At 33.8% G+C, this 17,126-nt stretch overlaps 1 protein-coding gene across 5 annotated transcripts in view; it reads right to left on the bottom strand.

Moving 5' to 3' along the window:
• The window catches only part of LOC122636981, a 49,695-nt gene that overhangs the window by 23,937 nt on the left and 8,632 nt on the right, over positions 1-17,126 (bottom strand). For all 5 annotated transcript variants that reach the window (XM_043828738.1, XM_043828741.1, XM_043828739.1 and 2 more), the window contains 6 exons: positions 8,392-9,319; positions 5,512-5,976; positions 5,030-5,332; positions 3,989-4,408; positions 3,041-3,397; positions 1,785-2,476 (listed from right to left, as the gene is read on the bottom strand). In XM_043828738.1, coding sequence (XP_043684673.1) covers positions 1,785-2,476; positions 3,041-3,397; positions 3,989-4,408; positions 5,030-5,332; positions 5,512-5,976; positions 8,392-9,319 — 3,165 coding nt within the window. The remainder of the gene's footprint in view (positions 1-1,784; positions 2,477-3,040; positions 3,398-3,988; positions 4,409-5,029; positions 5,333-5,511; positions 5,977-8,391; positions 9,320-17,126) is intronic.

Genomic DNA, 17,126 nt, shown 5'->3' with positions numbered 1-17,126 from the left:
TTCTTCAAGTAGACGAGGGAAGAGATACTTGTCACAAATTTGTATTTACAATTTATCCTAACAAAAAGATACTATTGATATCTTCCTAATTAAATGTCAAATACCCTGTTTATTTGAACACACTTAAAAGATAGACAAATGAATCAATTATTATGATCCCTTTTGAAATATTATCCTTTCAATGTTCACCGTGATCTGTGAGATATGAAATTTCTAATACGATCAATTCAATTATGGCGATGACTGACTGAGTAAATATAATCCACTAACCAGTAACCATTGATTAGCATTACAATCTGCTAATAACTGTTCTCTCCTTTTCCCCCCTTAACTACCCCTCCTCACCCACTTAAATCTATCGTCCCACTCCTCTCTACTATTATCCAGTTTCACTCAAACCCACGTAACTACTCCCTACTCCTTTTACCTTTTACCCCTATCCCCGATCATCCCTCTCACTACCCAGTTATCCCTATACTCTTCAAATCCCTACCATCCCTACCACCACCATCACCACCACCCACCACCATCACTACCACTACCACCATTCAACTTCCATAATGTAGATTCGTTTCTTCGACTGAATATTATTAACATTGCTATCTATAACTCACTCTTCAATTCCGTCATCACTTTGCGATACAATATTCATGCAATAAGTTGAAGAAGATCGAGTTATATTAAAACAAGCTTTTATGCGTGTATGTTATTTAACGTTAAATGTACAAGCTGAGAAAAACGAAAGCATTTTTTAGTATCATCATTCGAACGAGGAAAAGAGAGATAGAGAAAGAGAGAGAGAAAGATATATATATATATATATATATATATATATCAAAATCTGAGTGATTCCCATGATGAGGAGGATGGAATGGATGTTGAGGGGGATGGGATGAGGAAGAAGAGTGGGGGAATGAATTCTAGGGAATATCGAGCTTTGTTTGCACATTGAATATCTTTCACCCAATGGAAACGGCTCATTCAATCAGGCCATCCAGCTTTTATAGAAATCAAAATCGGTTGGAGCAATACGGATTGAAAAATAGATCGTCCAGGATATTCTTTTTTCTTGCGAATTTTACAGAATCTCGTGATCCATGTTTAAAAAAAAAAAAGAAAAAAAAGAAAGAAAGAAAAAGAAAAATAAACGATATCAGATAGCATATCTCTCAAATATCGTGTATGTCGAATAATTCAATGGTGATATTTTTTTTTATATATGTGTGTGTGTATATATATATATATATATATATTAACCCTCTGTAACGAAAATGTAAATTTTAAGTTATATATACTTATATTTATTTATATATACTTTTTGTAAGATATGTATTTTTTTTTTTTGCAAGTTTGATAATCGAAGTTATTTTTCACATTACTTAAAATATAAAACAAAGAGAGAGTGAGAGAGAGAGAGAGAGAGAGAGAGAGAGAGAGAGAGAGAGAGAGAGATAGGTTTAATATAATGCATAAAATAATTTGATTATTGATATAAGTTATATTATAATATAAGTAATAATAATATATAATTATACTATACCACAAGAATAATATACTGGTATAATTATAAATACTATACTGCAAGTAATATATTATTATAATTATACTATACACCATAATACCATAATTGAACACAATTTCTTTCTCTTTTCTCTTTTCCTTTTTCATTATTTTATTTTTAAACACGACGAAAATTTCGTTACAAGGGGGCTAACAATAATCTACCGGAATAATATGTGATCGAGAAAGATAATAAGAATAAATGAAATATTAATGATACATACATGACTTTGACATCCTTATTCGATGGCGTTTCCGAACTAGACTGTGATTCTTCTTTTATTTCCATTTTAACGACATGGGAATCTTTGTTATCCCCTCCTTTGTTCTCTTTGTTCTCTTTGCCGATCTCTTTTGTATCCTTTGTACTGGTCGATGTCGTCGATGATGACGAGGATGAGAAGATCGACATAAGGATTGAATTTAACGAAGTGGTCGTTGACGTCGTCGCTGTCGAAGTCGTCGTCGTCGTTGCAGTGGTTAACGTTGTCGTTACTGTCGCGATAGAATCGGTAGACATATTCGTACTCAAGGTCACTGAACTTTGACCCGCACCTGTCGTCGTCGTCGTCGACGTTGTCGTCGCCACCGTTGCTGTCGCCGTTGTCGTTACCGCCGTCGACGACGATGCCGACGACGATGACGACGACGACGACGACGTATTCGTCGACGACGACGACGACGTCGTTGTACCAGTCGATATACTCGACGTCGAAGATGACGTCGTCGTCGTTGTTGTCGTAGACGTTGTTGTTGTTGTTGTCGTCGTCGTCGTCGTAGTCGTCGTAGCCGCTGCTGTCGTATTATTATTCTGAGGATTTTCCTGCGTCTTTTGTTGCTGCTCACGTTGCAGCCTTGTGGTAACTCCCGTTGTCAATATGTCGATAGGTCCAATAGTAGAATTACTATTATTAACCTGAAACGTATGATAGGAATATTCAAAGAATTAATTCGTTACTGTATAATGAACGAATTAAGAAATTAATTAATTATTAAAATAGACGGTTTAATTAATTAATACGTTATTAATATCTATACGTGTAACTCTGTGCGTGTATCCGTGTATGTGATTTTATATCTTCTTTATTAAAAACGGATAATCATATTATTATTAACTTGTAATACGATAGTATATAATAACTTGTAATATAAGAGAAAAGAAAGAAAGGAGATAATTAATATCGTGTGAGATTGTATCTAAGATTGTCAACGGAAATGAAAATAATAAAAATAATAAGAAATAAAAAGCTATTGATATTGATTTTATTTGGAAGATTAAAAATAAAGACTCCATTGATATTACTCGTCTGTTAAAAAATAAAGCAGAAAAAAAGAATTTTGTTAAAAATTTTTTAAATTAAAAATAAAAATACAGATACATACATACATACATACATACATACATACATACATACATACATACATACATACATACATATATATATATAATACAAAATAGATCGAATAAATAAATATGTACCTTATTATTAGGATTGTTACGGGAACTACGTGTCCTTTGTCTAGATCTCCGTAGCAACCGTTTATAATTTTCAGCTTTCTTAGTGAGGTAGTAGTGATGTACACAATCTGGAACGGACTTGTGTTCTAAAGACTGAGCTATCGCACCGAAATTTTTCGGATGCTGCAAGTACTTTTCTTTGAACAGTTCATGCTCTACCGAACTCCAAACGTTTATCAATTTTCTTTCACTATGTAAAGCTTCCAATTCTTCTAATTGGAGTAAACCATTACGATTTTGAAATGCGATCCTTCGTTGTTTAGTATCCAAAAGTAGAGGTGGTATGACCGCGTACGAACGCATCTTCTTGTCTTCCATCTGTAATATTATTTCAAAATTAATATTATTAATGATATCAGATTTATAATAAAAAAGAAAAGAGAAAAAAAGAAAGGAAAAGAAAAAGAGAGAAGAAGATCAATGAATAGAGTAAGAAAGACAATTACATTATCGTTTCAACAGATGGCACAATTGTTGAAACTCGTCGGTAAGTTACCGACAGTGTAGCGCCAATATCAAATCTTTTCCAAAAAAAAAAAAAAAAAAAAAGAAAAGAAAAATAAGAAAACAACAATTGTATCTTCTTTTTCCATAAACTTCTTTGATGAAATTTATTATAATAATTGAAATTATAAATTTACGAAAATAGCTTATACATTGATTCATAAAAATACTTCGTTTGAAACAAATATCTTCTCTTATGCAGTTGAAAAGTAATATCATATATATATATATATATATATATATATATATATATATGTAGAGTCTTTTTATGCAATCAAGGATAACTTTTAAAGTGCTATTAAATTTTATATTAAATCCTATGTATATAGCTATCATTATGTTATTATGTAATATGAAATAGAAGATCCAAAATAATAATAATAACAATAATAATAATAATAATACCTCTTGCTCTTGAAGACCATCCATTATTTCTTCAAGATCAGCTTCGCTCTTAATACGAGCGCCAACCCTGTTGAAACGTTCCTTGTCTTCTCTTTGCTTTCTCAATTCAGGGAATACCTTTTCGAAAAATTCACGGTTCTTCGCTTCTTTCGATTTTCTTTTTTGAGTTGCTTCTAACCGTTCAACCTTACGATGCCATTCCTGAACGAGAATCGCATAAGATTGAGACTGCTGCCTGTGAAGAGACGCTCTCTCGGCATGCTCCCTTCGTAATCTTGCTATTAATTTCGCTCTCATACACGTTTGATGCCTCGTACGATTTTCTTGATATACACTAGTATCCGATGGCTGATTATATAATGGCAGCTCCACCTTAGGACCCAATCTTTCTAAAAGTCTATGCGCTTCTTCCGCTTTTCTCTGTAATATTAAATATAACATGTTACATATAACATTTGAATACGTCTAATTATATGTATGATTTTAAATACGTTAGTTGCATGTCTCTCTCTCTCTCTCTCTCTCTCTCTCTCTCTCTCTCTCTCTCTCTGTGCGTATGTGTTATGTTCAATTATAATTATGTCTATAAATATTTATGTCCAATTATAATTACGTCTATAAATATTTATGTTCAATTATAATAAGGTCTATAAATATTTATATCCAATTATAAGCATTACATTAATTATCAGCATAATATATATCTATATATATATATATATATATATATATATATACATATGTAACATTTGAAAACAGCTATTAATAAAGAAGAAAAAAGTTTACTCTGTGCCAAAAGTTCGTAGGCAATTGAAAAAAATTAATTACTATTTTTGATAAATGATCTTTTAGTTCTTCAGATCTTTTAATTAGTCTCTTAAAAGTTTTACAATCTGAGAAAAAAAAGAAAAGAAAGGAAAATCAGCTTGTAACGAGTCGCGAATCGTTTGAGAATTTTGGACATTAAAAAAAAAAAAGAAAAAGAAAAAAAAAGAAAGAAAGAAAAAGAAAAAAATGTATATCGACGAATTATTTTCTTACTCTATTCTCCGCATAAATTTTTTGCGCCAATGACTGATGCTTTGGTTGTTGCGACTGTTCTTCGATTTGCCGCTTAAGACCACTGGCCTCCAAAGGTTTATTCGCCGTTTCCTCCAATTCCTTAAGCTTTTTCCGAAGCTTACTGATCTGAGATTCCCTCTTGGCAATCTCCCTATCGACTTTACCGATCTGCTGTAAAAGATCGTCCTTGGTACTTCGGAACTGTGCATCTTCTTGCGTATTGGGCTCTGGAAGCGTTGGTGAGATTGCCTCTGTTTGAGGTGTATAAGCACCTGTGGCAGGCTGCCCCTGACAACAAGATCTCATATAATAAACCATCGACAAATTAATTAACTAATTTACATAAAATCTCACTGGTGTATCTCACCATCTTTTTCCACAAAAAAAAAAAAAAAAAAAAAAAAAAAAGAAAGAAAACCCAGAAATTAATTATTTAATTATTAAAAATATTAAACACCCACCCTAGTGTCTATCCTTAATGGTTGTTGCAAGGGTACTACATGTTCTTGTTTGATGCAAGCATCAGCCGGTGGAAGACTCTGACATCGTGACTGTGATTGCGATTGTATCTGAACCTGTGTTGGTGGGCCAAGGCGTATCTTTTTAAATGGCGGCGCCTCTTGTAACGTTGCCATCTCAACGGCAGTACGGCTACAATACTGATCCGATTGGACAGGTATAAGGCCTACTCTTGGATTCCTCGCACCTGGCATGTGCTGATAATCCGATGCCGCAGTTGGCGATGGTGCGGGTGCAACCGATGCCGATGACAACAGGGACATCCTCGGTCTTTCTCCTCTACCACTTCCCATACCGCTATTTATACTACCACCCGCGGCTCCATATTCGGCAGCAACTACACCAACACCGATTCCAACTTGTGATAATGGACTACTGCTCACGCTTGTAGCAATCCTCTCGTTCACCTGAAAAATATATTTACTTTTTAAAATCCATATTCTTTCTAGTCTTCTTCTTTCTTTTATTCATATATATATATATATATATTTATTTATTTATTTATTTATTTATTTATTTATTTATTTATTTCGTTTCTTTTTGTTTCATGCAAGATTTTTTTTTAAATTATTGTAAACGATACTGTATAGGATTTGAGAACAAATTTCTTTCCGATGACTTGGACCAGAATTTAAATAGCAATTTTTTGTTGTTGCTGTTGTTGTTTTTGTTGTTATTTTGTGAATGACTACTTTAAACTATTGATTGTAAGTATTATTCATTCATGTTCTCATAGAACAATCTTCGTATAAATATACCTATTTAAATCAATCATCACGTTATCTTTGCTATTTTTGTGAATTTGTGATGTTCTCCTTTTATCTATTGTATCTGTATCTCTTCTCTTTCTCTTTCTCTTTCTTTCTCTCTCTCTCTAGATATCCTTTCAGTCTGCATAACTATTTCAAGAAAATCGATGACCCCGTTCAAGAGGGCACATTGCCGATTATACCTACGAATGATGTGTGTCGCGTGTCCTTCCCTAAGTTAAGAAAATCGACGATTATTATAACTTGTCTATTCTTTCTGCGAATCACTATTTATTTCTATGATTCTAACAAAGGTCATCCTAACAAAGTTGTTACCTTCGATAGCAGTTATATCTCATAGAAATTGCCAGTTAATAATAGTAAAATGATATAACATAGCATATTGTTTGATACATTTATAAATTATTAATATAATTTATGTGTCATTTCCTTATATAAAAAATCAGGATATACAGTTCTTTAGAATATAGCACAATACGAACGATACAAGTGACCTTACATGATGTTAAGAAATGATGAAAACTATTAAATTCCTCCATCCTATAAAAGTAGACGTAGATACATACATATACATTTCATAGAGATATAGACACTGTACGACTAGACCAATGCAACTTTCACTCGCCTACACACACCTCATGTTCCATCAAGATTTTTCAAGATACTTTCAACGCACAACTTATTTGTTACCTCGGAAAACCTTAGCCGTGTATGTAATATCTATCAATAAATATCCCGATGACTCATACCGATCAATAAACTTGAAATATCCAATTAACAATGTTCATACAGTTAATCAAGACTATTCTGTTGACTTTCTTTTTTCTTTACAAACAAGTATCACCAAAAATTTTTCATGGAATTCCCTCACCTCTATATACTTATATAACATAGATAATATATCAATAAATTCCCCGATGACTCATACTGATCGGTAAACTTGAAAAATTCGATCAACGATGTTTATACAACGGCTAACAAAGAATAAATTCTCGTAACAACAAGCGATACGTCAGAAAAATTTCTAACGGTTAATTTTCTCGATAGAGGATCGTTTTCAAGCGTTCTTTCATTTGGAGGATATCAAACAGTTGCATGGAAGAACTGACTGAATTGTCAATGAGAAGGAGAAGGAGAAAAAATAGATAGAGAGATAGAGAGAAGGAGACCCACGCTCGGTGAAAGTCAAGGACAGGACCATAACTGTGGTGTACGAGTACGTTTACGCGTACATCCAAGAATCTAACTATACTTTAATAGTTGCGTACGTGTGCGTATCTACAATGTCTCGTGTCGCCGTTATTTTGACCAACCATAAACGCACCATCGGGTGACGCCGATCGGAATAAGAGATCATAATCAATTTTCTTTCCTCTTTTTTGTTTTGTTTTATTTTATTTTGTTTTGCTTTCTTTTTTTTTTTTTCTCTTATGATACTATCTATATATAACCATTATAAGATAAGTGGTATGATCAAATAATAACTGCGGCTACTTGATAGTACTCCGACCTCGATCGAATAAAAAAGAAAAAAAAAAAAAACTCGTTTCTCTGTAAATACGGTTCAACGTTCTCTAAATGTTTTTAAAGAATTGAAGATTGGAAATAAATGATATTATCACGTGTATATGTGGACAGAAAACCTTCCATATGCTTTACGTTAATATATATATATATATATATATATATATATATATATATATATGTATCATGATTCGCGTAAGATTGGTCTAACATTGTTGAGAAAAGTTTCTAAAAAAACAATTGAAAGTCGTTCTCCAACGTGCGGTAAAGAAAGGAATATGAAAATTGGCGCGCAAACCTGTAGAAAAGCCCGCCTTTTTTAAACTCGTGCTAGGATCAAACTTTGCGAGGCAGGACTTTCCATCGAGATGAGAAGATTGGAAAGAACAAAATACGAGTGTTTACGTATTTGTATACACGAATGTATATAGATGGACAAAAAGAGAGAGAAAGAGAGGTTCTTTTTTCTTCGAAGAAAAAAATATGGGAAATTCGACGAAATAAGGGATCGACGCCGAAGATACCTACGTTTATAGTGGCGCCGCGATAGGCGTCCCTGGAAACATATCCGGTTCCCGTAGGAGGCGGTGGTGTTTGACTGATGCTAGCGGGAGATGCAGTGGCGGGTACAGAGGTGGGCGGTACAGATCCGGCAGCGATAGCAGCCGCGGCGGCAACAGTGACCGTGGCAGCTACTGCTGGGCTCGAGTTAGCGACCACCGCAGCTACGGCTGCTGAAAACGATGATGCTACCGAGCCAGATGATACCGTCGATGAAGTTTGTGGATAAGGATGGATGTATCGTAAACCACCTGGTATTGGTACAGCGACGTAACCGATCGGTGCACCGCCACCGCCGCCACCGCCGCCGCCACCACCACCACCAGTACCGCCACCGCCACCGCCACCGCCACCGCCAACGCCGCCACCTCCACCACTACCATTTGGATTTCCGCTGGACCCTGATCCACCACTCCCGCCACCACTGACATTTCCACCGTTGTTGTTGCTGTTAACAACACCACCACCTCCAGCACCTCCTCCTCCACCACCACCCGTACAGTTGCCGCCATTCCCGTTGTTTCCACTTCCTACCACAGGCGGCGCTACCACGCTCACTCCTCCCACTCCGGCGCTGACGGTGCTGCCACCACCGCCGCCACCACCACCACCGCCAACGTTAACGACGCCGACGCCGACGCTGCCAACGCCGACGCCGCCGACGCCGACGCCGACGCCACCGACACCAACGCCGACGCCAACGCCGCCGCTGTTATTGCTGCTATTCGATGGACCTGACGCCGCAGCCGAGCTCGTGGCACCGCTTCCTCCCGTTGCAGCAGCCGCCGACGATGCTGCTGCTGCACCGCCTTGGACATACGTTGTTCCTGCACCGGCCGTCCTCGGTGATACTGGACTACTGCTGCTCTTGATGTTCACGTAATTCTGCGTCGGCCTACGAGTGAAGGTTCTTCGTTAGAATTCTCTCTTTTTTCTTTTTATTTATTTATTTATTTTTTGTTATCTTTTATGGATTAAAGTAATGATTAATGTTTCGAAATGATTTAGTCAATGTCCGAGATCATCGAAATGTGTTAATTAGTTTTAATAGGATAAAGAAGAACGTTGTAAGGAATACTCGATTTCAAAATAGGAAATAGAATTAAATCTTACAGACAACATTTTAAGGAAACATCATAATCTAATATATAGATCCCTAACACGTTTCCCTTATGTTACACAACATTGATACAAGCACGATAGCCAGCGATGCCACCGTTGAATTAACTCGATAAAACTCTGAACTTGCTGTACAAATCAAAAACTATGAAATCCAGTTGCCAACATACATACGATCAATCAAATTACTAACAGACAATAGACATTTTGCAAAAGAAAATACTTATCTCCTTTTCTACATCTCCAAAATTTACAAATAATCGTTTCGAATTGCAGTTATTCGAAAAAAAATAAAGAGAGAAACAAATCAAATCACCTGATTAACGAAGGACACCTTTCACGTATATTCGAACTTCCTCATTGATAAATATATCGACCAATCAACGACCCACAGGACGACTTTCTAACCATAAAAGAGACGTACTTGTTTTTTTTTCTTCTATCGTAATAATTAACACGTCACTAGCTTCATTTTTTACCCTATATATCAGAAACGCTCAAGGCTGAATAACGATTGGAGACTGCGATCATCTTCGCCAGAAGAAAAAAAATAATCAAAAGATACGAGTCGAAACGAGATATATATACATATTTTTAATACGTATGCAAAAAATGAGAATAATTATTGTCATACTAAATCACAATTTTTATACATATATATATACGAGCGCGCGTTGTGTGTACGTACCAATTTCATACATACATATATATACTAATTACTCACATATACATATCATATATATATATATATAATCCACTTATATATAAGAAACACATATGTACATTATACTCTCTTATATCTAAGGAACATATATATATATATATAAAAGAAACACAGGCTAGAAGAGCATTATGTATGAGAGAGAAATATAATACATATATATATGTATTTCAAGAAAAGATTCAGTTATAAATCGTCGTCGTCGTTCTCGTCGTCAAATAGAAGAAGTAAAGAACCAATCAGAATTTCCGACGGGATGACGATTCATGATAGAGCGTTTCTATTGGTTCCCACTCATGGTATCGCAAATGATGATGGACGCCGTATAACAGCACGTGGCCAGGCGGAGGATATAATTCTGCGCATGCTCCGTATGAAGCGACGAACGCGCAGCCGCTCTACGCAATCTTCTTACTGCGCATGCGTCCGTATAAGAGAGGGACGCACACACACAGCAAGTATTTTACTACTACACTATTATATTCTTGTCGACGACGATAGGGTGAATGCGCTTCTCTGTTCTAACCAGCTGCGTTCTCGAGAGAGACAGATATTCATTTAATGAGAATATATTTAAACGAGTTTATATAAACACTGTGGCATTTATAATATATATATAGAGTATATATATATATACATATATATATATAGATAAAATTTGTCTTTCTCTCTCTCTCTCTCTCTCCTCAAACTAACATTTATATAAACTTACACACACACGTGCACACACACATTAATCATATACATATGTTTTCTCTATGATTCATATACTAGTATAATTATTCATAGAGAGATTATTATAGATATTTATTCGATTGTGTTAGAGAGAAAGAGAGAGAAGGAGAGAAGGAGAAAGAGAGAGAGAGAGAGAAAGAGAAACATATAACTACGAAGAAGTTTTAAAAGAGACGTCCGGTATATGAGATAAATTCGGACGCGACAGATGCAACGCATAACATTCTTCGTATTACTGACCCATCAACGCGGGACTACTGGAAGTGAGTCATACTTTGACCTTGAGAAGTCGACTGATGAAAAAGTGACGATATATAAAAAACGAGAGAGAGAGAGAGAGAGAGAGAAGAGAACATTATGAATAGCGATTTGCTATTAAAAGAAATAATACTTCATAAAGAAAAAGAAAGAAAAAAAAAAAGAAAGAAAAGAAAAAAGATAGACTTGCTTAGAATTATTCGAAACAATTCATAATTTTATGTTCGTCAACATAACTTATGTCATCGAAAAACTAAACGTTTTTTTTTTTCTTTTCCATAAAAAAGAACCTTTATGTATTTAAATTTATACAAAAATTACATATATATATATATATATATATATATATATACATAAGTGTATATAAATGTTGTTTTAAAAACATACGCACATTTTATATATATATATTTGTATAAATAAATATATATATATATATACACATGTATGCACATACGTGTGTGTAATATCGGAATCCAACACACTATATCAAAATTAGCGGTCGGTCAACGGATGGTTCTCTTAGTCTATGGCTGCTTGATGACGTAACGGTCACTGACCCCCTCCCACCTCTACTGCAACCCCCACCACTACTCTTCGATATACGTTACTGCTCCTGTATCTATTCTTTCTTTTTCTAACGAGCTAGAGAAGACACGACGACCATCGAGCTATGGTCATATCCCTAAGAGGACAAGGATTAAGAAAACTGCTAAATATTTCCACGACATATGACTAAACATTACTGATTTTATCTTCAAAATGTTATTAACAATACACACACAAACGCCATATCACGTGAAGTAAAACGTAGAAACAACATGAACAACGAAATCACAATTTTCAAAAGAAATAATAACCATAAAAACTATAAAAAAAAAACTACACTATCATACCAAATAATAACATATATAAATATTTTCAATTAAGTTGCGTTTTATGGAGAGAAGAGAAAAATGTTCTAGTAATCTAATTTAAAAAATACCAAACAAATGTCTAAATCATAACTCTCAAAATAAACATAAGATGCCGAAAAAGAAAATGATATAAAAAGAAATTTTCAATTGGAATTGGCTTTCTTCTTACGTGGAGAGATGGGTGAGTTTCAATAAAATTTGAAAAAAGAAAAAAAAGAAAAAGGAAAGAAAGAAGAAAAAATGCCAAGAATATTATACGATATTTCTTTTTTTTTTTTTTTTCGAAAACGAAATCATAATTCTCGTAGGGTAATAAATAATGTTATATACGATGAGTTTACGGTTCGATCGCGTTAGGAAATGCGATATGTGAGCATCAAATAAGTTTTCAATTGGATCGCAACTCTTACGGGGGAAAATTTTATGGTAACAACATAACGATGCGAGAGCCACGAGAGTTCTTCCTTAGTCGACGTGTTGGCTTTGGTTGATCGATACTGAGAAGAAAGCGAAACGTGGACATGAAAATAGGAAAACTCAAACACAGCTGTACGCTCTAGCGCATATATATATATATATATATATATATACATATATATATAGTTTACAAAGCAGGACGAGAGAACGAGAGAACGAGAGCGAAAAAGAGAAAGAGAGAAAGAGAAAGAGAGAGAGAGAGAGAGAGAGAGAGAGAGAGAGAGAGAGAGAGAGACAGAGAAAGAGAGAGAGAGTAGAAGGGGGATAAATAAGGGAGACGCGTTAGGATCGATAGACCTCTCTATGTAACGTTGCATACAAACGCGGGCCATGCAGCTTACATAAAACGGGACCTCTGGAATCAATGTGAAAGAGGAAATGAAAACTTTGTACCTTCGAAAACTCAGTGAAACTTTTTCATCAATAAAAACGAATTCTTCATGATACCTAATAATATCTAATAAGATTATTTCGTTGATTTTATAGAACTAATTATTGAGATATATTTGGACTGTTATTAATGTATTTCTTTTTTTTTTTTGTTCTTTTTTATTCTTCTTTCATTATTATTTTTTTTTATAGATGCTATTTAAAGATTTAATTATTATTGTTATTATTATTATTGTTATTATTAATTATATTGAATACTTTCATGTAGAGAGAAAGAGAGAAAGGGAATATTATTAATATTGATATTTTTATATAGTATATTATTATATATATTATCAGTATTAATATTTATATAATTTAGTATACTAAATAGTACTATATTATAACAGTATTAATACTTATAGTATTAATTTTATATTATATTACTTTCTTTTGTAAACGTGAAAAAATTAGGTTATATGGGATTAAAAAATAAAAAAGAATAAATTATATTTTCGTACCACGTAGTTACTAAAAGTGGAATAAAAGTTATAAAATAAGATAAGGACTAAAACGAATATGAAGAAAATTGGTTTTTGGGGTCAACAGCGAATATATATATATATATATATATATATATATATATATATATTTATAAAGTCAAGTGAAAAATTATTAATTTGTCACAGGGAAGAGAAAGACCGAAATAAAGATGGCCGAAATAGGAGTGTTCGAACCTTTTTAATTATTAAGTAGACAATTTCTGATACTATACACACTGTATACATAGCACACACACTTATACGCCAAGGGTCATCTATATATAAACACACACACACACACAACAGACAGACAGACAGAGAGAAAAGGATGTTCCAAAGATTTATCCATATTTCAAAAACGTATAGATAAAATTCCATAGATTATAAAACAACTTTTTAATAACAATTTTAAAAAAGGGGGAAAGTATCTTTTTTTTTCTTAAATGATAAAAAATTAATCATACTGAATTATTTGGGAGCTATTTTCTTTCAATATGCTCCTAACACAAATTTTTTGGGACATTATATATATATATATATATATATATATATATATATTTTACTTATGGGAAAATGAAAAGATAAATGATATAAATATGAAAGTTCGATCTATCGAAAAGACATAAGACGTCTACACCAATAGAATTCAACATGAATTATCATTCTAACCAATCGAAAAGAAGAAAATTACGAGGTTAGATTGAAACATATTTTCAAGTTACATGTAAGTAGATTGCAAACGAACTCGAATGGATTAAAAAAGTTATTAGAAAGTTATTATTTTTTTTTTCTTTTCTAAAAATAAAGAGTGGAAGTAAAACTTTGAAGAGAATAATACGTTTAACCCTTTATAACCTAGTTTTTTGAGGTATCTATAAAAACATTGTACTATGCTAAAAAAAAAAAAAAAAGAAAAAAGATGTTAGTATACACACATAGAAATTATTTGTATTTGTAGTTGTGTATTTATATTTGTGTATTTATATAGTATAGTACTAATTAATACTAACACAGTGTAACAGAAAAGTAACTTTCTCTCTCTTTGGAATATTAGTAGTACAACTTAGTATCATACTAGTATCCTATATAATATACTCTACCTAATATAGAAACATTACTTAGAGTAATAATAATGAATAATATAATTAGCCATATTTTATCATATTTGTAATTTCTCAAATACTCTTACTATATTTTCCTCCAATCTAGATGAAATTTTGTATTATCGATCTCCATGATCCGACGGAAAGTTTAGGCTATTTAACTTTTGGGAAATATTAGCTTTAAAGCAGGCTACGAGGCTTTTGAAAGAGAAAGAATGAAAGAAGAGGTTGGTGTACGACTGACGTGAAGTATGGTGCAAGAGGGGAGAAAGAGAGAGAGAGAGAGAGAGAGAGAGAGAGAAGAAAATCGTGAAGTTGGTCATATACGAATGGCGCGAAGGTAGGCGTGCTTTTTACAGATCCGTCGGCTCGAGTTCGAAATCCGACCGCAAAAAAAAGTAATTTCGTAAATTCCAGCGGTTCTCGATTTTCAATGTACGGATGGTAATCTTAACCTATACATTTTATTGATCTAAAGAAAAAAAAATAATAAATATATATACATATATATATATATTTACACATCGTGTAGCAAAAATTTAAGAGATGATAAAATATATACTCGCTGAACACAATGTATGTGCATGTATATGTATGAAATAACAATGAATAATTACTACAACAACAACAAAATATATAAAATAACAAATTATGTAAAAAAAAAAACCTAACAATCGGTAAGAATTTTTGATGCTCGATCGATGAATTATAATCAACGATCAATTACTATTAAGTTGAGAAACCCTGTTGTTATAAGTCTTAAGGTGGAGTCTCCTCGTGAAACGAAGTCTTAAGACCTTCGCGCACATGCTTCACCTGGTTCGCGGACTTGTTTTTGCGCGCGAGCTAAAGTCGATAAGGCCGATGCTGCCTACCGCTTGCTGCTGCTGCTGCTGTTGCTGTTACTACTATTGCTGTTACTGTTGCTGATACTCTACGCGCACGCTCTGCTTTGTATCAAGATGTTTTCAACGTACGGGAGAGAGAGAGAGAGAGAGAGAAAGAGAGAGAGATTATGAATATAAGCCGGAAGTTCCAGGGACATATACACATATACACACATACGACCACGCATTTTCGTCTTGCTTTCAAACTTGCTTGCTTCCTTGCTACTCATTCGCCTGCATGCCTAACCTATCTACCTAACTGTCTTTCCTATGTTCACCTTACTAACACACATATACACCTCCACCACACATATAAGTAGCAGCAACACAACAGCACAGCCAGCAGTAACAACATCAACACAAATACGTATAACCTTTCTTCTTCTTCTCTCCGCATTAGTTTTAAAGACCCCTTTCGCCATCGCCACTTCCGTGAATTTCTTCACAGCTCATTTTCTTGACTTTGCCCAGTTCGATTAAATTCCACGCCTCTCGCATATTATGATTTACGCAAAACACGATTGAGATCGACATCTTATTTTCTTTTTTTCTTCTTTTTTCTTTTCTCTTTAATTTCCTATTTGTTTTCTTTTTGAATTTTGCGTCGCTCCTTCCATACGAACTACTCGAATAAAATGGTTATGAAAGTTCCTTTATCAATCTCTTTAATAATCATTAAAAAAATATCTTTTTATTCAAACTTTTTTGTTGAAACTTCCAGTTGACTTTGGCCTATTTAATTTCGTTCCGTTTGATAGATTCTAATCTCGGTAGATTAGATATTCTGATACTGATATACTATATATGATCATATCGATTTATTATTAATCATTCTACATAAATATGTTAAACGAAATTTAGTATATTTTTGCAGACAAAAAAAAATAAAAAATGAATGAATAAATAAATAAATAAATAAATAAATGAACAAACAAACAAATATAATTTCCAAGACATCGCGTTGCAATTTACTAGGGGAGAAAAAAGAATACAAAATAAAAATAATAAGCAGAAAAATAGAAGATGAAGTAACTTCTATCAAACTTGCTCCTCCTCACATGCGACAAATTATACCTTCCCCCCTCCATCCCTGCTCCACCTCCTCCTCCTCCTCCTCCTTCCACCTCTTCCACCTCCTCCTCTTCACTTGCATGCTTACTCGCCTACTTTTAAACAGACACGTACGCTTAGTCAGTCGATAAGTAAAGATACCACAAACTATGCGATCATCATCTTAATTACATAGTATAATGTTTTTCTAGATATCCCTACACGTCAATATTTCTTTTTCCTGCTATTTATTTTAATTTTTCACCGAAATAAACATATGAAAACAAGGATTATGGAAAAATAAAAAAAAAGTAAAATGGGAGAAGTCGATTTTGCAATATTCATGAAAAATGATTTTCTTTATGAAACGAGTTTCAATAAGATTGTACCATTAACCTAACCTCCTGCCTTGTTACGGTCAGAATGGCCGACGTTTCCGCGATTACCGCCATCTTCCCCTTGCACCGTCACTGGACTCTCTCTCTCTCTCATTCTCTCTCTCTCTCTCTCTCTCTCTCTCTCTCGCT

Source organism: Vespula pensylvanica, chromosome 24 (assembly GCF_014466175.1).
Source record: "Vespula pensylvanica isolate Volc-1 chromosome 24, ASM1446617v1, whole genome shotgun sequence".
Lineage (NCBI taxonomy): Eukaryota > Metazoa > Arthropoda > Insecta > Hymenoptera > Vespidae > Vespula > Vespula pensylvanica.
This window is presented reverse-complemented; position numbering and strand designations above follow the sequence as displayed.